This window comes from Prionailurus viverrinus, chromosome B2, assembly GCF_022837055.1.
Source record: "Prionailurus viverrinus isolate Anna chromosome B2, UM_Priviv_1.0, whole genome shotgun sequence".
In the NCBI taxonomy this organism is placed as follows: Eukaryota; Metazoa; Chordata; class Mammalia; order Carnivora; family Felidae; genus Prionailurus; species Prionailurus viverrinus.
Window position 1 is genome coordinate 138053097 of NC_062565.1, and position 25483 is coordinate 138078579.

The following is a 25483-nucleotide window of genomic DNA, read 5'->3' on the forward strand; positions in this document are numbered from 1 at the left end:
ATGAGGGGTTGTGTGAAAATTATTTTTCTCTTGCTGAACCACAAAGACATAGAATCAAAGTGCTTCTTTCGAACATACTGGCTTTTCTTTCTTTTTTTTTTTCTGTCTCTTCTATTTCTTGTGGATATTATGGCTAATAACACAACAAGTTTAGGGAGTCCATGGCCAGAAAACTTTTGGGGTAAGATACTTTCTTTAACTGTTTTTAATTTAAAATTAGGATGCAGAAAAGGTCCTGCCTAATTTATTGAGTGAAAATCTCTGAGTTAGTTTGTTTACCATAAACTGGTTACTTAAGTTTTCATAAGTTTATTATAATAAATATATTCACATAATGTGTTTAAGGTGGGTTTTGGAGACACTCAAGAAGAATCTGGGCAACAAGTATAGATTTTGGCGTTACAACATATAATTAGAAAATTATGAGAATAAAAATGTGAAAAAAGAAAAGATGGAAATAATTGCTGTTTAGAATACGATAATGTGGATTTTGTTGGAAAATTAAGTTTTATTTGTCTTAAGGTTATAAAGTATATGTTTTATTTAATGAAATCAAGACTTGCTGAAGAGGTTATTTTTTCATTGTCAACGTCACACTCTTTATTTTCCAAAGGAAATCAAAACAACAAAATCTATACTTAAGGACTGTGATGTCATAGATAAAATAAGGAATCTTATTGTGAAATTAAAGGAAGAAAAAACTATAATAAAAAAAGTTCACTTGAAATAACATTACATATAACATTAAAAGGAAGCCTATCACAGAGGAAAAAAGAAACAATACAAAAGTACTTTTTGGCTGAGTTCAGACACAGCTACTAGTTAAATATCAGGAATGGAGTAGAGTTGAGGTCAAAATTACCAGCTCTTCGAGGCTAAAGAAGGAAAATGCTAAGGAACATGGACTCAGATGTAAATTGACGAGTATTCTTGGATTCCGGGATATTTTAAAAATAAGGGGGACTATTTCAGTTAAATTCAGAAGAAAAATTTAAAGGAATCAATGGAGTTTATGAAGAGATCAATAGCCTTATTTTTTGTCTAGAACAGATTTTTAATTCCCTCAGAGAACTATTTCATACTTTCTTTTGTGATTTGTGGGGATGCCTTGGCAGCTATCAGTGAAACGGAGCAGCAATATTGGCTGTCCCTAACAACCTCACCTAGCACCTAGCTGTCCGCCATCACAAAAATGTGCATGAAGGGAAATAATTCTTTTTTTCTTTTTCTTTTTTACTATCAACCCTTTATGTTTGCTTCAGGCCCGGAAAGGAGGGCTATTAGTGAACACCCTAACATAATCATTAAAAAATAAGAAGAAAGTAAATTATGTTTGCATACTGTTAAGAATGGCTTTGGTAATAAGTAATTCTTGGAAAACCCAACAGCCAATAAGCCTTAAAACTGTGGGAGTCTTAATTATATGTATTTGTTACAATACTGCTTGCTGTCTTCATTTATAAGAAAAGTGAATGCATTAAACACACACTGAAAAATAGCTAGAATTTGTTTACACCAAATTCATCATTACAAAGTTAACTATACAAATTATTCAAAAGTAAAGTAGCTCTTACTACAAAAATTAATCTGTGAAAGCCAGATCTATTTTTTTTTCAGACCATTTGAAGTTAAGTTTCAGGTTTACTTAAGTGAAAGGAATCACTAGCCACTGACTAAAACATGGGTAATAATCATAAAATAAACCTGAATTAATAAGACGATGCTTAATTGAAGTCTATTTACCAATCCTAAAAACACTGATTTTTTTGTGTGTTATTTGTGCTTGAGAAGGAATTCGAACTTACTGTTTCAAAGATAGTTCCTAAGGGTTTTTTTTTTTTTTGTCTTAGTAGGTGAATGCAATGGAAAATAGATGGAAATAATGAAAACCAGGAAGGGGAGTGTTACATTGATAAGCATTAACAAAACCAATGCAACCATGTTGAGCAGATATACTATTTGATGATTTGGGGGAAATATATGAAAGATCACATTATTTCTTCTGGGGTAAAAAATACTAAGTGTAAAATGTAAAAATCTAAACATAAATATAGTAAATGTAGAAATTTCCTAAAATATAAATGTAGACCTTTTAAATTTTATTTCTTTTTATATCTAAATTGGTATCTATTTTGATCACTGACTCTGCAAAAATATTATTTTGAAAATCTTATCAAGTACATTACCATGCATTTTCTATTGTGTCCAATTTCGAATTTAGAGAATAAAGATGGAATTGCTGAGAAAAGGAAAACTTGCGCATTGAAATATACAAATTTCTCGAACTTAACGCACTTAAGATGTATGGAAAGTTGTTTTCCAAATATCAGTTTTTGGGGGGTTACTTTAATGAATGCTGAAAAATAAGATAATGATACCAGGTTGTTACTAATAATAATAGCTTGCATTTTCATAGTAATCACCCACTAGGACTTATTAATGTTGTACAAACGTTACAGTCATTAGCGCAAGAGGAAGCAAAAAAAGTGGTTTGAGGCCAGCACAGCTGAAGGCCACCTGTATTTCTCTCTTTTGCCTTCTTTAATGCATTTTTCTTCTCTGGGAACATTCCCCACCAAAGCAGCAGGAACCAGAACCTATAAAATTTGCGGCATCCTGCCTCCATGAAACAGTAGACACGTATCCTTAAACTTGGGATTCTCTCTCTCCCTCTCTCTCTGCCCCTCTCCCACTTGCTCTCTCTGTCTCTCTCTCAAAATAAATAAGTAAACATATACAATTTTTTTAAATGGCAAAAAAAGGTCCCAAAATCTTTCTTAGAGAAAAAAAAATGATGCTTTATCCGTTCCTGTAAGTCGGAGAAGATTCACAGAAGGAGATAATCCTAGGAAGGACATGTTAATCATCATTTTCCCCACATTAACTTATTAACTCACTCATTCATTCACCTATCAGTTTATTAGTTTACTTGGAAGCATTGACTGGCCGCCCATTATGTATTAGTCAATGTGTTAGGTGTTAGTGATATAAGCAAGGTGTAGTTGGACAATTTCAGGGAAGTTCAGGAGAAATGCTACCAGCATATATGCAGAAGCAAAAGCACACAAACCACATCTGTAGAGGTGAATGTCTTGAGGCAGATATTTTTAAAGTTTTGTGTACTTTCAGTGCAAAAATTTGACCTGATTTAACATAATAATGTTCAATCTTGTGACTTTAGATCTTCCTGTTTTCCTCTTCCTTAGGACCTTTCCCTAAGGTTGGAAGGGGCCGAAGGTGGGGGGATTATAGACTATAAGGGGTATTGGAAGGAGAGGACCTTTGATTCTTGACCTCATGTTCTGGTCTCTGCTGATATCTACCAATAAGTATTTCTCATCTGTTTTTAGGGCATTGCCCTTTCCTCCCTTGCTTCCACTGCTGAGGGCTCTTACTGTAGAATCCGGCTCATGTGGTCTATGCAAATTTTGTTAATGGCATGGTTTCTCCTTTTTTTTTTTTTATGTCCCCTCTAGTCTACTACTGCCTTTTATTCAGGGACTTTTCCATCCGTCTCAGTGGTATAGAACAGTATTGAATGCTCTCCCATAATCCGAGGGTTGTGAAAGTCTCTTGAGGTTAAGCTGTTTATCAAGTGCCCTAAGCCCAGATGTACCAATGCCTACCATCCCCACTTCTACTCTGCCTGTCAGGCACCCAGGGTTTCTCAGAGAGAAAACCCCATTTGGACCACATTCGGACCCCAGGAAGCTGAGAATGGATACCAGTTTCTCTGGGATTCCCTAAATCAATCTATAACTCATCATGAGCAGAGATGGAGTGATGATCCCTTCTAGTCCCTTACTAGTCACATACTAGGTCAGGAGGGTGGGGGCTACATGGAAGGTTTAATGGCCTGGTAAGAAAAGGAAGAGAGATTGCTCTCTCTCCCACTCTCTGTGAGCATGCACTGAGAAAAGGTCAAGTGAGGTCACAGCGAGAAATAGGTCACCTGCAAGCTATGAAGCTTTCACCAGACCCTGATCATGCTGACACCTTGATCTTGGACTTTCTAGCTCAAAGAACTAAGAGAAATAAAGGCCTGTTGTTCAAGCCATACAGGCTATAGTATTTTGTATGGCAACCCACATTGACAAGGACATGACTCGTAGACTATGGTTCATTTTTCCCAATACCGTTCTTAGAGTAAAAAGGTATGTTTTTGAGCTCTTTAGACTCTTAGCATTTTGAAATTCCAGCAAACAGAACACTCTTATCTCTCTCAAAATATCTAGTGATTGAAGTAAAGCAACTGTTTTTCAAGGTTTTTACCTATTTGGTTTTCATCCATTCTACATATTTGATAATCCAGTTAGAAATTCCAAGGATCAACTTTTTCTTTTTCTATGCATGCTTGCTAACCGTACGAATCCTCTCCAAAGTAATTGAAGAGATGAAGGGTTGTGAACTGGTTTATTGGGTAGTCAAGTGTCAAGGGGAGAAACCTTGGTTAATAGCTGAAAATTCTATTTCCTGTAGAAAAATGTCTACATTTAATACATTAAATTAAACAGGTCTACTCTCTGTAGATAGGAGCAGGATGTTCTCAGAGAAACTGGAGACAGAGAGAGTTTATTGAACACAAACCCCAATGATGTCCTCTATATTCCCTCCTCCTAAAAAGCAAGCCAATGTTATTATATTTCAAATGCGTCTTTAATTTGTATTTGTAAAACAAATTAAACACGTGTCCATCATTGGACACGTGTGCATCATTGCACATTAATGGTCTACCAATTATTTCCCTTATCTCAGTTACCCAGAAAGCTTGAAAAACAAGTGTTTACAAATTGTTGTCTTTAAAGCAGCTGCATCTGAATTATATAAATAAATTTGAAAATGCATCTCTCACTGGGTTCCATGATCAGAGATTATGATTCAGTAAGCATGAGCCTAGAGGGCTGCACTGTTTAATAGGTCCCTGACCTTAGAACTCCTGTATCTACATTCAAGAGAGAAATTTGCCTATAATAGTCTTTTCTTGCGATAGTCTTGTAGGGCTTTGGTACTAGTGTTAGGCTGGTCTCATAAAACAAGTTAGGAAGCGTTTTCTTCTATGAGTTATGGAAGTTTGTGTTTTCTAAAACTTTTCCCACTTAAATTAAATTTCCATATATATTGCCTTAAAGTTGTTTGGGATACTCTCTCATATGTTTTTCCAACATTTTATTATAAAAATGTTCAATTAATGAGAAACATCAAAGGATGCTTACAGTGAATACCCATACACATACCCCTTAGGTTCTATCATTTACGTTTTTTCTAAATTATTTTTTTAATGTTTTTTTCATTTTTTGAGAGAGAGAGAGAGAGACAGAGAGAGAGAGAGAGAGAGAGAGAGAGACAGAGCATGAGTTGGGGAGGGGCAGAGAGAGGGAGACACAGAATCTGAAGCAGGCTCCAGGCTCTGAGCTGTCAGCACAGAGACCGACGCGGGGCTCGAACTCACAAAGGGTGACATCATGACCTGGCTGAAGTCAGATGCTCAACCAACTGAGCCACCCTAGTGCCCCTATCATTTAGGTTCTTACAATAGTTATTTTATTCACCTACCTACACACTTGCATTTATTTCTTTTCTTTCTTTTTTTTTTTTTAAATGTTTTTATTTATTTCTGAGACAGAGAGAGACAGAGCATGAGCAGGGAAGGGGCAGAGAGAGAGGGAGACACAGAATCGGAAGCAGGCTCCAGGCTCTGAGCTGTCAGCACAAAGCCCGACGCGGGGCTCGAACTCACGTACCGTGAGATCATGACCTGAGCTGAAGTCGGATGCTCAACCGACTGAGCCACCCAGGCTCCCCATCTTTTCTTTTTTTTTTTAATGTTTATTATTTTTGAGAGACAGAGACAGAACGTGAGCAGGAGAGGGGCAGAGAGAGAGGGAGACATAGAATCTGAAGTAGTCTCCAGGCTCTGAGCTGCCAGCACAGAGCCCGATGCGGGGCTCAAACTCACAGACTGCAAGATCATGACCTGAGCTGAAGTCGACCCCTTACCCAGCTGAGCCACCCAGGTGCCCCTATTCACTTACATTTCAAAGTAGACTGAAGATGTCAGTATACTTCTTCCTAATTACTTCAGCATGTATATCATTAATCAGAATTCAATATTTTTTATGTTTTTTTCCTTTTAAAGTCAAATTTACCTACAATGAAATGTGTAAAATAAATAATAATGAAGTGCACAGATTGTAACTGAACATTTGCTGAATTTTTACAAACATGTACACACCTGAATCACTCTGTCTTCAATCATAGATATTAAATATTATCACAAACCTAAAAAGTTCCCTAATTCCACATCCCAGTCAGTTCCTGTCTGCAACATCCCCAGAAGAAACCATTATTTTGATTTTTTTTTTCTAGAACAGATTAGCTTTGCCTGTTCTAGAACTTCTGATAAATGAAATAATATAGGATTTACTCTTTTGGCTATAAGAATAGAGCTGTAACAGATATTCTTGTAAGAGTCTTTTGTTGATACATGTTTTCATTATTCTTGGTAACTTCCTAGAAGTGGAAGAGCTGGTCATAGCTTTAGTGTAGGTTTGATTTTATAGAAAATTGTCAGGCCTTTTTCCAAAGTGGTTATGCAATTTACTTTTTGCAAAAATATATGAGGGTTCCAGTTGCTTCAGATCTTTTCCAATAGCTCTTTTTTTTAATTTTCAACCCTTTATATTGTAGCCTTTCTGGTCAGTATTTAGTTTTATCTTATTGTGGTTTTAGTTTGTATCTTCCTGATGCCTGATGATGATGAGCAGAGGTTGGCAAAGTATGGCTTACTGGCTAAATATGATGCATGACTTGTTTTTATAAATAAAGTTTTATTGGGACAATTGTGTGTTTATGACATTTTGTGCTACAATATTAGAGTTGAGTAGTTTCAATAACGTATGACCTGAAAAGCCCAAAATATTTGCTCCCTGGGCCTTTAAAGACAAAAATTTGCTGATTGTGACATTGAACATCTCTTGTGCTTATGGGAATTTGAATATATATTTTGAAGAAGCATCTGTTCATTTCTTTGGCACATTTTTTTCTTTATCTTTCTCCTTCTCCTTCCCCTTCCCCTTCCCCTTCCTCTGTCTTTTTATTATTGATTATAAACGTCCTTTATATATTCTGGTGTCAGTCAGTTGTCAGATATATATTTGCGAAGTTTTTTTTTTTTTTTTAAGTTTATTTATTTATTTTAGAGAGAGAGGGAGGTGGGGCAGAGAAAGAGGGAGAGAGAGAAAATCCGAAGCAGACAGAGCCCTATGTGGGGCTTGAAAGATGAAGCTGAAATCAAGAATCCAAAGCTTGGGGCACCTGGGTGGTTCAGTCGGTTAAGTGTCCGACTTAGGCTCGGGTCATGATCTCACAGCTCATGATCTCACAGCTCATGAGTTCAAGCCCTGCGTCAGGCTCTGCGCTGATAGCTCAGAGCCTGGAGCCTGCTTCAGATTCTGTGTCTCCCTCTCTTTCTGCCCCTCCCCCACTCATGCTCTGTCTCTCTCTGCCTCTCAAAATACAGAAATGTAAAAAAAAAGAAAAAAGAAAAAGAAAAAAGAATCGGAAGCTTAACCAACACACCATCCAGGCAATGTTTATTACCTGTAATGTGGCTTGTAAATGTTTACTACCTGTCTGTGGCTTGCTTATTTATTTTCTGAAGTGTCTTTTGCTGAGCAGATTTAAAAACTTTTAAGTCTAATCTGTATATCTAGGTATCACCTATCTACTGTGTTTGTGCTTATTTTAAAGAAATTAAAAGAAAATAGTCTTTTATATTTATATTGATACTATTTCTGATGTTCTTTATTTCTTCCTGAAGCTCTAAGTCTTTTAGCTGATATCATTCCCCCTCAATCTAAGGGTTTCCTTTAGCAAAGCTTTTATTTATTTTTATTTTTATTTTTTTCATTTGAGATTCTTTTTTTTTTTCAATATATGAAGTTTATTGTCAAATTGGTTTCCATACAACACCCAGTGCTCATCCCAAAAGGTGCCCTCCTCAATACCCATCACCCACCCTCCCCTCCCTCCCACCCCCCATCAACCCTCAGTTTGTTCTCAGTTTTTAAGAGTCTCTTATGCTTTGGCTCCCTCCCTCTCTCACTTTTTTTTTCCCCTTCCCTTCCCCCATGGTCTTCTGTTAAGTTTCTCAGGATCCACATAAGAGTGAAACCATATGGTATCTGTCTTTCTCTGTATGGCTTATTTCACTTAGCATCACACTCTCCAGTTCCATCCATGTTGTTACAAAAGGCTATATTTCATTCTTTCTCATTGCCACGTATATATTGTGTATATAAACCGCAATTTCTTTATCCATTCATCAGTTGTTGGACATTTAGGCTCTTTCCATAATTTGGCTATTGTTGAAAGTGCTGCTATAAACATTGGGGTACAAGTGCCCCTAAGCATCAGCACTTCTGTATCACTTGGGTAAGTTCCTAGCAGTGCTATTGCTGGGTCATAGGGTAGATCTATTTTTAATTTTTTGAGGAACCTCCACACTGTTTTCCAGAGTGGCTGCACCAGTTTGCATTCCCAACAGTGCAAGAGGGTTCCCATTTCTCCACATCCTCTCCAGCATCTATAGTCTCCTGATTTGTTCATTTTAGCCACTCTGACTTTTTCTAATTTCGCTTAGCATAATACCCTCTAGTTCCATCCATGTAGTTGCAAATGGCAAAATTTCATTCTTTTTGATTGCCTAGTAATACTCAATTGTATATATATACCACATCTTTATCCATTCATCCATCGATGGACATTTGGGCTCTTTCCATATTTTGGCTATTGTTGATAGTGCTGCTATAAACATGGGGGTGCATTTGTCCCTTCGAAACAGCACATCTGAATCCCATGGATAAATGCCTAGTAGTGCAATTGCTGGGTCATAGGGTAGCTCTATTTTTAGTTTTTGAGGAACGCCCATACTGTTTTCCAGAGTGGCTGCACCAGCTTGCATTCCCACCAACAGTGCAAAAGAGATCCTCTTTCTCCGCATCCTCACCAACATCTGTCGTTGCCTGAGTTGTTAATGTGAGCCATTCTAACAGGTGTGAGGTGGTATCTCATTGTGGTTTTGATTTGTATTTCCCTGATGATGAGTGATGTTGAGCATTTTTTCATGTGTCGATTGGCCATCTGGGTGTCTTCTTTGGAGAAGTGTCTATTCATGTCTTTTGCCCATTTCTTCACTGGATTATTTGTTTTTTGGGTGTTGAGTTTGAGAAGTTCTTTATAGATTTTGGATACTAACCCTTTATCTAATATGTCATTTGCAAACATTTTCTCCCATTCCATCAGCTGTCTTTTAGTTTTGTTGATTGTTTCCTTTGCTGTGCAGAAGTTTTTATTTTGATGAGGTCCCAATAATTCAATTTTGCTTTTGTTTCCCTTGTTTCCTGAGACATGTTGAGTAAGAAGTTGCTGCAGTCAAGTTCAAAGAGGTTTTTGCCTACTTTCTCCTCAAGGATTTTGATGGTTTCCAGTCTTATGTTTAGGTCTTTCATCCATTTTGAGTTTATTTTTGTGGATGGTGTAAGAAAGTGGTCCAGGTTCATTTTTCTGCATGTTGTTCTCCAGTTTTCCCAGCACCACTTGCTGAAGAGACTGTCTTTATTCCATGGGATATTCTTTCCTGTTTGTCAAAGATTAGTTGGCCATACGTTTGTGGGTCCATTTCTGGGTGCTGTATTCCATTCCATTGATCTGAGTGTCTGTTCTTGTGCCAGTACCATACTGTCTTGATGATTACAGCTTTGTAATATAGTTTGAAGTCCAGGATTGTGATGCCTCCAGGCTATGCCTTTGTTGACTACCTTTTCTCCTGAGAATGGGTCACATTTTCCTGTTTCTTCATATGGCAAGTAATTTTATATTGTATCTTTAACATTTAGAATGGGCTTTTGGATTCGTCTATATTACCCTGAAGACTACTTTTTTTCTCATTTGTTTTCATGGGAAAATAACATAGTAGGAACTCAAACCACAAAAACCTATAAAGCCTGTCCTTTAACAAGCAGTTCAGGTCTCAGTTTGGTTCAGTTAATTTCTTTATTTTCTCTAGTTATTCTAAATGAAACATGCAGTGTAGTTCTGGAGTTGGGCACAGTTACAGGATATGTTTATCCATAAAATTTTGAGACCCTTCTCTCTGGTATTCTGTTTTCTAAAATTTCTCTCTCATACTCAAACAGCTCTGGTTGCCACAACCTGTGTCCTCTATTTCTCCAGATTGGAAATACTGCAGATTTTCAGTTGGTGTTTTACCTGCCCACATAATTCAGACTGGAAACTGTCCTCGGGCTAGAAGTTTTTCAAACTAGGAAATTCACCTACTGCCTGCTATTTGAGGCTTCCTTCTTTTTAATTTTTTTTAATGTTTCTTTATTTTTGGGAGAGAGAGAGAGAAAGAGAGAGAGAGAGAGGGCAGGGGGAGGAGCAGAGGGAAAGGGAGACACAGAATCCCAAGCAGTCCAGTCTCTGAGCTGTCAGCACAGAGCTTGATGCAGGGCTAAAACCCACAAACTGTGAGATCATGACCTGAGCTTAAGTTGGATGCTTAACCAAATGAACCTGGCTATATAATCTGTTCTAACGCCATCTTGTTAATTTCTGATATTAGTAATTCTCTCTCTCTCTTTTTCTTTTTCCTTCCCTTCTTCCCATTTGGTCATTCTTATCAGCAGTTAATCAATTTTTTATTAGATTTTTTTTCATGGAAACCACATTAGGCTTTGATAATTCTCCCTCTTTGTTTCTTTTCTTTTTTCTATGTCTTTACATTCTGCTTTCTCTTATTTATTTCTCTTATTTATTTCTCTTATTATTTACTGTATTATTCCATTTTACTTATGTTTGATTTAGTTGTTTTTTTTGCTAGCTTTTTGATATGGAAGACTATATAATTGATTTTTCAGCCTTTCTTCTTTTTATTTTTTTAATTTTTTAAGTTTTTAAATTTATTTTGAGAGAGACAAAGACAGCACCAGTGAGGAATGGGCAGAGAGAAAAAGAGAGAGGATCCCAAGCAGGCTTTGCACAGTCACTGCACAGCCCCACATGGAGCTCAAACTCACAAAACCATGATTTCATGACCTGAGCAGCAATCGAATCAGATACTTAACCGACTGAGCCATATAGGCACCCCAGCCTTTCTACTTTTTAAATTTATGCCTCCAAAGGTACACATTTTCTTCTAAGCACAGCTTTAAGTGCATATCATGTGTTTTGATATTTCATATTTTTAATATAACTATTAAAATCTTTTCTAAGTTTCACCAGATATTTTTATTCAATTATTTTTATAAGTCCCATTCTTTCTTGAAATGGTTCAACTTGTTATGTATTTTCTTTAACATATGAATTCATGGTTATTTTAATAATTCTGTTTGATAACTGTAATATCTTGATAATTTATGGTTATTTTTCTATGATATAGTCATCCTCTTGGTTTTTGTTCATTTGGTCTTGTCTCTTGGAATGCTTTGTAATTTGTTATTTATGCTTAGTAATGGCTGAAGCATTGTAGAAACAATTTTAGACTCTAAGTAAGTTTATCTTTTTCTAGAAAGGATTAATTTTTTCTTCTGGAATTAGTTGGGGTTAGATCTATTTTATTTTATTTTATTTTATTTTATTTTATTATTAAGATGAAATTTTAAATAGGGTAATCAGGGTAAGTCTATAAAGAAGGTGACGTATGAATGAAAACCTGAAGTTAGCCACAGAGATACCTGGGGAAAGAATTTCAGAAATAGGTTACAACCAGCGCAAGGTTCTGAGTCAGGAGCATATCCAGTATGTTGAAGGAACAGCAAAGAGGGTAGTGTGGATGGAGCTAAGACAGAGGAAGGGTAAAAATGAGCAAAGATAATTGGGAACAGTCAACTTGGAACTTTGAGAACATTTTTAGGAGTTTTCTTTTGCTCTGGGAGAAGTGGAGGGTTTAGAACAGAATAGTGTGATTTGACTTCTATTTTCAAAGGTTCACTTTGGCTACTGTATTGGAATAGAGGGTTATTAGGGAATGGTGGGAATGATAGCATCAGAGGTGGTGGTCGTGTTGGACTAGGGAGGCAACAGAGTAGATAGAAGTTGAATTCTGCATATATTGTGGGAAAAAACCATATAGGATTTTCTGGCAGATAAGCTACACATAGAAAATACCAACACTTTGTTCATTTTATTATGATTAATCAAGTTTTCTGTGCCCTATTATTCTCTCAAAATATTTTTGTCAAATTCTTCTTATTGCATGAACCATCCTCCTGTATACTCTAAGGTACCAAGAACAGAAGAGCTTTATTTGGCATTAGCTGGGCTTCTGATTGTTAAAATTGCAAAAGGTATTGTGAATTGATCAATGTTCCATTCTGTTGACACTGATAAAATCACTTTTCAGATTTGGAACAATTCAACTCAAAGCCACTAGATGGTGACCTCTACTAAATTTTAATACTAATGGACAGACTTTGAAGCATTGATGTACTGAAAACCAGATTCAATATTAGAATCTTAGAATTGAAAGATACTATACTGGCCATTATTTATAGGTCAGCAAGTACCAAATAACTTGAGTAAGTCATACAACCATTAGTAGAAATAGTTATTATTCACTGAAGACTTATATTCCAGCCCCTTGCTAGTTGTATAGATATACATTACAAAATCAGGATAAGGATATCTAATTTATATTTCTACCTTACCGAGGTTAGAATGTGTACCTTTTACCTTCAAAGGGAGATCTTAAGATTATTGATAAATAAGAAGGTAAATTGTCCTTCAAAAAGAAGGATCTGTGCCAATATGTGTGTATTTTTTGGGTATATTGTTTTAATAGTACATTAAAAAAAAGACTTCCAGAATTTGTTATCAAAAATCTGCCAGAATGGAATTACATATATGAAAATTTAAAGCTACATGGCCAAGAGATGCTGTGTTCATTATATGTTTTCTGTATTCCAGTTTGGTTCAGAAAAATCATTAACTGCAGTTGAATTAAAAAAAAATCCCTATGGAAGACCATTCTGGAACAGGCTATACTAAGATTATGGCTTGAACAGATAAAGGGGATTAAGAGTACATTGATCTTGATGAGGACTGAGAAATGTTTGGAATTGTTGAATCATTATTTTGTACACCTGAAACTAATAGAACATTGTATGTTAATTAAACTTGAATAAAAAATTTTAAAAAATGACTTGACATTTCTTTCTTATTACTTTTCTGGATTTTTACACTGTTTATGCAGTTTGGATGCAAGGGAGCTTAAGAAGATAGATAAGGGGAGCCTGGGTGGCTCGGTCAGTTGTGTCCCACTTCAGCTCAGGTCATGATCTTGTGGTTTGTGAGTTTGAGCCCCACATTGGGCTCTGTGCTGACAGCTCAGAGCCTGGAGCCTGTTTCGGATTCTGTGTCTCCCTCTCTCTCTGCCCCTCCCTTGCTTGTTCTCACTCTCTTTCTCTCAAAAATAAATACACACTGAAAAATTAAAAAAAAAAAGATAAGCTTTTTACCATATAGTTCAGCAAGTCTTAGACATTCTTATGTCATTATTATAGTTCATAGTTATTAAAAAATTCTGCACGTATGGTAGCAGCATAAGAATTAGTACGATTGGGGCGCCTGGGTGGCTCAGTCGGTGAAGCTTTCGGCTCAGGTCATGATCTCGTGGTTTGTGAGTTCAAGCCCCGGGTGGGGCTCTGTGCTGACAGCTCGGAGCCTGGAGCCTGCTTCGGATTCTGTGTCTCCCTCTCTCTCTCTGTGCCCCTCTCCTGCTTACGCTCTGTCTCTCTCTGTCTCTCAATAATAAATACACATTAAAAAAAAATACTAAGAATTACTACGGTAATTTCTAATATGAATATTTGACTAACTTCATGGGTTAGGAAGCCATTTGCATGGTATGTGCACTCAAGTGAACAACAAAAATTAAGGAAATCCATATAAAAGCAGCATGACTTTTTTCTGTCATTTTTATAACTTCTGGTCCATCTTATCTTAAGTTATATTCATTCAAAATGTAACTGGTTTATTACTAATATATATATATTATTCTCATGATTCTCATGTACATTTAAAATTTATCATTTAATCTTTTCAGATATCTCTATAACCCTATACAGTCTTCTATTTATAATAGTAATAAGATATTTTGAGTTATTATTACCTATACTGCCTGCCATTTCCCTAAATTTCAGGCATAGATGGTACATCTACAGTGTTAAATACGATATTTAATATTATAACATCATAAATATTATAATATAGAAATATTATAAAGCCATAAAGAAGAATCATTTAAAACAGATTTATTGTCAAATTGCACTCCTAGAAATATTGTTCTAGTTTTAGTGCCACAAAAAATGCTTTTATTCACAAACTGAAATTTTTCATTTAAGAAAATTTTGATGAATGAATATATTCTATAACACTGGTCTGCTAGAGTTTGGATATTACCCTTGTTTTCTTGGATCAGAATAGTATATTTTGGAAATTAGTCATCTGGCACATAAATATATTTCTTACTCTGTGTATTTTGGTTGCCTTTGCTAATTTTCTCCATCAATTTCAGAGACAAGACATTATTTTCCCTTGATTGTACATTTGAAAAGTATCTAACTTTTTTCTTGAAATTAAACTTTATGCTATTTTTCTTTTTTAAATGTTTTTAGAGAGAGAAATGTTTTTGAGAGAGACAGAGATAGAGACAGAGGGAGATACAGAATCTGAAGCAGGCTCCAGACTCAGAGCTGTCATCACAGAACCCGATGCGGGACTCAAACTCATGAACCGTGAGATCATGACCTGAGCCGAAGTCTGATGCTTACCCAGCTGAGCCACTTAGGCGCCCCAAACCTTATGCTGTTTTTCAATAAAGATAAACCACTGAGAACATTTTATTTGTCAGAAGAGACAGCAATAGAGAGGCTCAAAGGATACAAACACTGAGACCATCTACAGGAACTCCTATAACCCTTAAAGGCCTTTATTGGGTAACTGAATCTATTTTCTCTTTAAAGATTCTAGTTTTATCCCCATTTAGTTGAAGTGAAGTGAATATATCTCTTTAATATCATCTATTATATCTGCTTATAGCCTGAGATATTTAGAATCCTCGATCAATGGTAACATTGGTTTACAGAAAAACAGGGGCATATACTCTGCAAACTTGAATATTTGTCTTCTCATTTTATTCCATTTATGAGTGAAAGCAATAGTCCCTGACCAATGCTAGCTGTCAGTATTCAATCATCAAAACAAATCAAGTGTTAGTTCTACCACATAAAACTTAGACTCTGCTTCAGTATCATTAAAATGAGGATTCTGAACCAAGGCATTTTTAAGAGTTAGTTTTAGCTGAAACCTCTTATCTATAATTCTATATCTGAAGTTAATATTTCTTTTTTTAATTAAAAAAATTTTTTTAATGTTTTACTTAGTTTTAAGAGAGAGAGAGAGAGACAGAGTACAAGCAGGGGAGGGGCAGAGAGAGAGGGAGACATAGAATCTCAGGCAGGCTCCAGGCTCTGAGCTGTCAGCACAGAGCCCGATGTGGGGCTTGAACTCGTGAACCACAAGATCATGACCTGAGCCGAAATTGGACCCTTAACCGGCTGAGCCACCCAGGTTCCCCTGAAGTTGTTAATATTTCAACTTCTCCAGTAGAGGCTGTTGATTCAGGAGAATGTTATCTATAGAATGCATAATATTGCCTTAACACAATTTCCCCAAGTATTTCTGTTTGTAACAGGCTACCAAATCTGGTATTAAATTGGTACATTTTTTATGCATTTTAAGTTCTTCACTTACGTTTTAGATTAATATTTTCTTACAACACACCTAAGAAATAAAGTATTCCCCTTATGGGTTTGCTTGAGAATTAAGCGGTATGATACAAGCAAAACAGTGCCTGAGACCTATAAATTAAGTTAATTAAATAGAAACATACTATAGTGTTTAACAAAATCATGAAATAAAAATAAGATTGCATGTTTTATAAATTATATTCCTCCAAATATCGAAATTACCTAAAGTATTTAAAAAAATTTTTTTTAATGTTTATTTATTTTTGAGACAGAGGGAGACAAAGCATGAGCAGGGGAGGGACAGAAAGAGAGGGAGACACAGAATCTGAAGCAGGCTCCAGGCTCTGAGCGGTCAGCACAGAGCCCGACGCGCGGCTCGAACTCACACACTGTGAGATCATGACCTGAGCCGAAGTCGGATGCTTAACCGACTGAGCCACTCAGGCTCCCCAAGTTTTTTTTAATGTTGATTTATTTTGACACAGAGAGAGAGAGAGAGAGAGAGTATGAGCAGGGGAGGGGCAGAGAGAGAGGGGTAGAAGAGAGAGAATCTTAAGTAAGTTCCATGCTCAGTGCAGAGCCTGATGCTGGCCTCCATCTCACAACCATGGAATCAAGACCTGAGTCGAAATCAAGAATCAGATGATCAACCAACTGAGCCACCCAGGTGCCCCAAAATTACCTAAAGGTTTAATGAAAACTTTCTGGGGTGGAATAATAGAACTTCAAGGAGCTAATAGTTTGCCTACTAGATCTCTACCTAATGCTTTATTTTCCTATTCAAAAGTACAACATCTAGATGAACCTTGGTATATCTTTCATTCATTGTTCTAAATAGGAAGATAGCATTTCTGAGTAATTTTGTCCAGATTCTTTGGTTAATGTGTTTCTCATCGTAATTAACTCATGGATTCTCCAGGGTATAAACTATTCTATAAAGAAACTCTTCTAGGGATGACTGGTCACTTAATAACATTTAATAATGAATTATTCAAATTATATGTAATACATCTCACAAAAAAAAAGATTGACAAAAAATTCACTGAAATAGGTAAAATTAGGTTTGTTTTTTTTTTAAGCCAAAGTACCAAACTTAGTAAACTGCCTGGACTCAGAGACCTACTTATTTGAGAAGAAGGCAAAAGACTTAGTTCTATCGAGTATTTGAGTAGCTCATGATTTTTCTTTATTTTCAACGTTTATTTATTTTTGGGACAGAGAGAGACAGAGCATGAACGGGGGAGGGACAGAGAGAGAGGGAGACACAGAATCGGAAACAGGCTCCAGGCTCTGAGCCATCAGCCCAGAGCCCGACGCGGGGCTCGAACTCACGGACCGCGAGATCGTGACCTGGCTGAAGTCGGACGCTTAACCGACTGCGCCACCCAGGCGCCCCTGATTTTTCTTTATTTTCTAGAGCAATTTTTCAGTGAGGGGTGCCTGGGTCACTCAGTCAGTTGAGTGTCAGACTCTGATTTCTGCTCAAGTCATGATCCCGGGGTTGTGAGACTGAGCCCCGTGTCAGACTCTGCACAGTGTAGAAATTCTCTCTCTCCCTCTGCCCTTCTCCCCCACTCGTGCTTGCTCTCTCTAAAATTAAACAAACAAACAAAAAAGCCAAAAAAAAAAAAAAAACCCAAAACCCAACAACAACAGCAAAAAACACATTTTCAGTGAGGTACAGAATTTATACAGCCAAAACTTAAAGGAAATTTAGTGTTAATGATTATGAAACAATAAAAATTTGAGCAAATCTGTTGTCTCATAAACTTACATAAAATAGTAAAGGCATATAAATTTCACGAAGTAAGAAGATACTGAAATTTTTCTAAAACATTATGATTTAATCCAATTATTAAATCACTGCTAGAAAATAACATCATAATCGAGATCTTAGGAGCAAGAACCTCTAAACCTCAGTTTATAGCCCCACTCCCCCCATGTCTTATTTCTAGTGTCTTAGATGGTGTAATCCTTTGGAATAATTTTTAGGTTCTTTTGACTTTGGGTCTCTTGTGACTAAGTGTTTTCTTTCCTATTCTTATGGTTACTTCCCACATTACGTCATTATTATTATCGGGTATCTGGATCATGGCAGGAGGTTCAGACCTGTTTCAACTATCTTCCCTTCTCTGGGCCTTGGTCTGTCTCATTTATCATGGTTAGCTCTGTATTCTATCCTTCCTATTAGGTCACTTTGTTCAAGGCTCTCTCTGCCCACAGTAGAGAGATTGAACTTTTTAGAGATGCCCTCATAATCCTCCATCATCTGACCTCAATCTGCTCTGGGCAAAGTGGCCAACGGCTCCCTTATTGCAGGCTTAGAGGACATTTTCTTACCTTCATTGAAGTCTTATAGGATGTAAACTCCACCAGGGCTAACATTTTGTTTTCTTCACTCTTGCCTATAAATTTAGCCCTGCTTGGTATCCAGTGGGTGTTTTATATGTTAAATAAATGAATAGATAAATGTTTCTGGGGCAAGTAGCTGGTAATCACTTTCACCTAAAATTGTTACTTAGATTCAGTGCTAGTATATTTTTTGTCTGATCAGACCTCCCAAATTAGTCCTTCTTTGTTTCTTTGTTTACTTCTGCCACCTGTTAAGTTGTGATTTTCCTGGAAATCTATTCTCAACTCACTTCTAAACACACTCTTGCTTTTAGTGTAAGTGCTTTCCATGATGGCTACAAGTCTCTTGTACTATAAAGATTCCTAATTCTGCTCCTTTTTAAGCTCCATATTTATTTAACTCTGATTCCAAATGAGTATCTCAGGGGCACTCAAGTTCAGCATCTTCCACAATCTTACATTTCTTCTTGGTTTGGATGAATGATGCTAATATCTACCCTTGCCTGCCCATGCCAGAATCCCGGGAGTCATTGTAGATTCCTCCTTTCCTCAGTGTAGCAATGTATGGTGTTTTTACTGGTTGACTTTTACTTTTAGAGGACAGAGGTGGGGAGGAATTATGTGTCCTTTGTTTTTTATTTTATTTTATTTTTTGTCTTGAAGGACTCTAAAATTTTCCCCTCACTCTTCCCTCTTTTCTTTTTCATTGTGTGGTTTCCAAAAAGCACCTCTTTTTCTCTGTCATTTCTCTTTTTAACACCTTTACTGAGATAATTCACATCCATAGGACTCACCCATTAAAGGGTACAATAAATGGTTTTGTTATAGTCACAGACTTGTGTGACCATTGCCACCATCTAATATGAGAACACTCTGGCCTTCGAAAAGAAACCCATGGCCATTAGTATTCCCTCCCGTTCCCTCCCACCCCACCCACCAGCCCTAGGCAATCACTTATCTGCTTGTTCTCCCCATAGTTTCCCTACCCCTCTTCTGGACACTTCCTGTAAATGGAATCTTACAAGATGAGATCTTTTGACTGCACACTTTACCTTCTTCCTAAGGGAAGGATTACTTTCCAAGGCTGCCTTTTCATATTCTTTTTTTTTCTTTTTCTTTTTTTTTTTTTTAACATTTATTTATTATTGAGAGACAGAGAGACACTGAGCATGAGCAGGGAAGGGGCAGAGAGAGGGGGAGACACAGAATGTGAAGCAGGCTCCAGGCTCTGTGCTGTCAGCACAGAGCCTAATGCGGGGCTCGAACTCACAAACTGCGAGATCATGACCTGAGCTGAAGTCGGACCCTCAACTGACAGAGCTACCCAGGCACCCCTGTCTTTTCACATTCTTGCATGCACTTGTAAATCCCTTTACTATAGTCGGGTGTGCTAATGGAACAGAATACCTTTTCATTATTTTTACACTTTTTCTGGAACCATCCTTTCTCTCCATGAAGACTTGAGATAGAAGCATGGGAGAGAAGGTATTGATATCTGTTTTATCAGTTTACTTTCTTGGTAATTGAAATTTGGATGTTCTTCATCTTCTAATTATGCTGAAGGCATGGGTTTTGTATCGTTTTATTTGTGCATCTTGTTCTCTATTGTTTTTTTGGACGAAATTCTGGGACATTCTGATGTACACAGCTATCATTGCCTTGGCAACCCAGAATTCCTATAACTTCTTTTTTAGGTTCCCAATATTTGGGGGCACTGATAGTTACAAGTGAATTTTGAATTTTACTATATAACCAATGAGTCTGATTTTCGTTTCTGACTGTATTTATTATTTATTTGCTGTTTCCAGATAAAGCCTAATTTTCTAAAATCTCTGTCGCAAGAGATTGAATTTTAAGGCTATGAGTCAATATTATTTTTATGAGACATTTTGGGAGAACAATACTTGGTCTAGCAGAGCTATTCTAAATCATCTTATAATTTAGAGTCCTCTTCCTATTGCAAAGAGTTTATTGTTTAGATTTGATTTAAGCGACTGTTTTGGAGGATTTTGATCTAAGCATTTGTGAAGGTAATTGTGAAAGTAGAACAAAACATACATAGTTTTGCCACAGGAGATAAATGTGAACATAAGATAGAAGGACACTAATTGCTTCTATAGCTTAAGATTAAGGAACAATGAGTAGTCTTATGTATTTATCAGCATTGGTTTGTTTTGCTATTTCTGCATTATATATTTTCTATATATTATCATAGATTGCAACAATAACCTAAAAAGAACCTGGATAACCATAAAATCTAACTTCTTCATTTAAAACATAATAAAATGAAGGGCGCCTGGGTGGCTCAGTCGGTTAAGCGTCCGACTTCGGCTCAGGTCATGATCTCACGGTTCATGAGTTCGAGCCCCACACTGGGCTCTGTGCTGACAGCTTGGAGCCTAGAGCTTGCTTCAGATTCTGTGTCTCCCTCTCGCTCTGGCCCTCTCCTGCTCACGCTCTGTCTCTCAAAAATAAATAAATAAATGTCAAAAAATAAAAAAGAAATAAAACATAATAAAATGAGTCCAAACAAATTTCCTAAAGATCATACAATATGTTAAAGATAAAGCTGAGTTGGGAATCTTGAATCAGTTAGCTTTTGTTGTATAACCCCAAAACATAGTGTGGTAGGGTCCCCTCCCTAAAGAGAAAGAGAGAGAGAGAGAGAGAGAGAGAGAGAGAGAGAAAAGGAGAAACCCAGAACAAAACAACCCACAAAACTTCAAGATAACCTGGCTATGCACCTATGTGACAACACCCCTCATGACCTCGTAAACTGAGACCACTTAATCAGACTACGTTTGTGTGTGTCACCATATATGGGAGACAAAGAAATAGAAAATGCACTAAAAAAAACTATGCCACGTGACGTTCAGTGCTCAGTTCTTTCAGGTACGAACCCAAATGAGCGGTGCCCACAGGAATAAAGTTGCTTTCTGGAACTTAAAAGGCCTCGGTGTCATGACTCTCTGTGCGAGAATCCTGCTACAACAGCAGCTTAAAAATATCATCTATTCAGCTCACAATTCTGTGGGTTAGTAGTTTGGACGGGGATCAGTCAGCTAGATAGATTTTCTGCTGGTCTTCTCTCATGTGTCATACTCAGTTGTTAGGCTAACACCTGAATGATCTAGGAAGACCCCATTCATGTGTTTGGAGGTAGCCGTGTCTTGGCCGGAGCAATGGGGTAACTGGCCCAATGTGTCTCTCATCATCCGGTAGGCAAGCCTGGGTTTGTCGGGCGCTGGCAATTACAGGGCTTCTGACAACAGCTGGGGTGGAAGCTGAAAGGCCTCTTGGAGTTTAGGCTGCATTTTGCACAACTTGATCTCCATTGCATCCCATTGGTAAAAGCAGGCTGTGAGGCCAGCCCAGCTTCAAGGGCAGGGAAGTAGATTCTACCTCTCAAAGGGAGGAACTTCAAAGCATTTGCAGCCTCTCTGTTTGTTTGTTTTGTTTTTTCACAATCTCAAAACCTCATTGAGCTAATTTCCAGTCCCTGGCCCTCTCAGTACAGAATCTCTAGGTAAGCAATGAGATAAGATACCTCTTTACTTCACGGTAACTAATTTTTGTTCATGAAACAGTAACTAATGTTTGTTGATGAAACCAAAAAGTGATACTTGAAATGAATCTTGAAGAACAGGTTTTTCAGACAGAAATTTAAAAGTTGTGTCCAGATATAAGGAAAAACATGTGGAAAAGCACAGAGCTTGAGAGAAAAAGACAGGCTCTGGGATAGTGAGAAAATCAGCATGACTTGTGGGTTAGATCATGGGGAAATGTGGTGGGGTCTTCCAAGGCTGGTGATAAGACGTGAGAAGTCTTCTGATGTGCAGAATGTCTTTACATTCAAAGTAGGGGCTCTGCTCCCCAGTTTTCTTCAAAAAGGGGTTTTTAGTTCACAAGAAAAAGCATTAAGATAGAATTTCCATTTGGGGAAAACCAACTCCCCTACCCCCTGAACGGGAAATCTGAACAAATACAAGTTCTGTGAATGGAAAGATACTGGTATATAACAGAGATTCTATGGATCCAGGGGACAAAACTGTCATTATCACAGTGAGGGCATGACAGCAGCATGGACTGGAAATGATGGTCCAAGAAAGAGCACAGTGGTCTGCATGGGTCATGTCATCAATGAGTCAGAGATACAGGTTACAATCCAGGAGTTCAGGAAATAGACCATAAATCAGTCAGCCCACCAGATGGCTCTAGCTCAGCACTTCCTGTTACAAAATGACCACAGGAAGTGAGACGTCATGAAGCCTGCAGGTGGGAGACATCGCTGGGGTTGATGAAAGCAGAGGCAGGAAAAGGCAAAGTCAATTTGACTACAAAATCCTTTATCAATTTCTGGAACATTATTACTGCCGCAGCGCAAGAGGAAATAATCTTAGGACTATATCTGCAACCTTATAAACATTTATGAACTGAAGAATCACCTTTAAAAAAACAAAAAGACTATTCTCATTTATTACAGGTGATAAAATAGCATCAGCAAGGTGTAATGCTACAGCTAAAAATGTTGCTTTAGATCCTTTTGCTTTAAAAAATAGAAGCATATCAGCTGATAGTCATATATGGACCTAGCACAGTCTTTTATTTCCCTAATTCAAAATCGCTTTCAATTAATCATGTACTCCATAGTTACTGTTGGTGCTCTGTCCTGTGGTTTTAGTTGAACACCCATTTGCAAATGAAATTACCTATTTGATTTTGTTTGTTTGTTTCAGAGGATGTTATCACGTCCTTCTCAGTGTCCATTACAATTGTGCTCGTAATTGGAGGGTTTATTTGGGCTCTGTGTGTCTGTTTGTCTCGAAGAAGAGCCAGTGCCCCCATCTCGCAGTGGAGTTCAAGCCGGCGGTCTAGGTCTTACAACCATGGCCTCAACAGAACTGGATTTTACCGCCACAGTGGCTGCGAACGGCGAAGCAACCTCAGCCTGGCCAGTCTCACTTTCCAGCGACAAGCTTCCCTGGAGCAGGCAAATTCCTTTCCAAGAAAATCAAGCTTCAGGGCTTCAACTTTCCATCCCTTCCTGCAAAGTCCACCACTTCCGGTGGAAACTGACAGTCAGCTGGTGACTCTTCCTTCCTCCAGCTCGGTTCACACCATCAGCACTTCGCACAGTCTGAGCCGCCCGGATTTCCACTGGTCCAACCACAGTCTTCGAGTGGGCTTTTCCACACCGCCCCCACCTGCCTATGACTCAATTATAAAAGCATTCCCAGATTCCTGAGGAGGGTGCTTTTGTTTTTAATTTGTTTCTTCCCTTTCTTGGCTTTTCCCGAAAGAAAATTACAGACAGGCTAAACGGAATTTTGAGGGCATGGCCCAAACAGCTGATGAGTTTCCAAGTTGAATTATGTTCATGCACTATATATAATTCAATGCAGAAAATGTAAAACACATTTTCTTTGAATACACTTTTTCCTTTTGTCTCACAGAATAGTAATGTTTTCCAAAAAGGTATATATTTATGTTTGTTTTTTTTAACTCAACCTGAAGGCTATTAAAGACAGTGGTTCTTATCTGAGACTCGGCTGTGATACAGTATATAAATATTTTAGACTAAAATTAAAACTTTAGATATTTGTGGTTTACAATCCTCATTCACTGTCCAATGTGACTATAAAGGGGGAAAAATCACTATGTCACTTTAAAAAAAAAATCTATCCTAAAGAATTTTAATTTTACCTTCCTCGGAATGACATGAATCATTTTATAGTCTTGGATTTTTAATGGATTATATGAGCACAAAAGTGACAGAACAGAGATTTTAAAGTTCCTTGATGGCACTCATTTATGACAAGTGTGGGAACCAAGCAAAGGAAGAGAAACTCTGTGGGCGTTATAGGACACTTCAATTTTGACACTTATTTTCCCCCCACCCCAGCCCCTTTTGGTGCCTTCCCCAAGAATAGTTATCTACATCATTGAGGCGAAATCCTTGGGTTTACTAAGATCATCTAACTCTCCTTCACTGTTATAGTTATGTTGTTAGACAAGCAATACCAGCAAACCCAATTCTTTGACCTAAAAAACAAACTTTAATAACACCAATCTTACATTTTTCCTTGGATATATTTTATTCTTAGATATAAAGTTAGCCATTGGGGAAAGCACTTTATCTAGGGACCATCTCTTGTGACTTCACAGACAAATGGGGGTCGGTAGGGAGGAAGTCTATCATTGCGACAACCATGAAGATTGCTTCTTCCTGGATCGACTCATCAGATATCATCCCTTGTTTGCTTTTCTACGAATTTCAACCTCACATTCTATGAAGAGTCTTTGTACAATGATTAAACCATGCCATATGGTCTTTGGTGCAGACACTTATTTAAGGAGTCCACTTCCACAGAGGGCCACCCTCTTAAAACAAGGTACATTCCCAAATATGGGCACCAGAGAGCTTCAGTGACCAGATGCTTACGGCTGTCCCTCTTCATGTAAGGACACAAGTTCACTGGAGTATTATTCAAAAGGCCTATAGTTCATTTCTGATATAGTCACTATTTAGCTTATGTTGCTGTTTGTTTGTTTCTCTGAACACTGGGATTTTTCATGAAGAAAAATGTACTATTATTTTAGCTTCTGCAGTGCAGTGCTCACAGCTAATAGTGTCTGAGTATGTTTCAAGAACATAATAATTTTTACATAGTAAGAGATTCTGTACGGCATTCTGTTTTTTATTTTTATTTAGCATTTATTTTCCATTGTTCCTCAAGGACAATTATTCTTAATGATGTCTATAGATTGATGCTGTCTAATGTAATATGCCAACAAGAAAGAAAGAAAGAAAGAAAGGCAAGGAAAGGATGGAGGCAAAAAAGCAGTTAGGAAGAAAGGAAGAGAGGAGGAAGAAAGGTATTAAGAAAAAATTCTCACAGGATAACCAATTTGTTATAAGTTGGTTTTTAACAAATCTAGCAATTGTCATGTAGCCAGTTAAGATTTCAGGAGAGCATTAACTTAGTAACAAAGCTATCGTTTACTTCCAGGTCATCCTTAATGTTTCATATGAGAAGTAAACAAAGTATATGGCTTTTATCTAGAATTTATACTGGGATAAAAATCGCTTTATAGCTTTCAAATTAGGAAAACGGGAGCAGAAATCCCGCGGTGAATTTAACCATCTGGCAGAATTGTTGCCTCCCCTTTCCTCAATTATGAAACAATCAAAATGAGTATCTTACAAATATTGTGCAATTTATGAAATGTGAAATTTAAGCAAAAACTAGAGACTTTTTAAGTTGCATCTGTTTGATTTGAAATGTTTAGTTGATTATGCAATAAAATTAAACTGATGTCAA

General features: G+C 37.2%; 1 protein-coding gene across 1 annotated transcript; it reads left to right on the forward strand.

Annotated features, from left to right (window-relative positions):
* On the forward strand, positions 1–25483 carry MYCT1 (MYC target 1). Its single transcript, XM_047860794.1, has 2 exons — positions 1–181; positions 22898–25483. The coding sequence occupies exons 1-2, from the start codon at positions 1–3 to the stop codon at positions 23404–23406; spliced, it is 690 nt and encodes a 229-aa protein (XP_047716750.1). The 3' UTR covers positions 23407–25483.

What these genes read in the sequence shown, in the direction of transcription:
- MYCT1 (XM_047860794.1), top strand. Translation starts at nt 1, where the DNA reads ATGAGGGGTTGTGTGAAAATTATTTTTCTCTTGCTGAACCACAAAGAC. An exon ending in ATGGCCAGAAAACTTTTGGG is followed by an intron (nt 182 to 22,897) that starts GTAAGATACTTT and finishes TGTTTGTTTCAG; the next exon opens with AGGATGTTATCACGTCCTTC.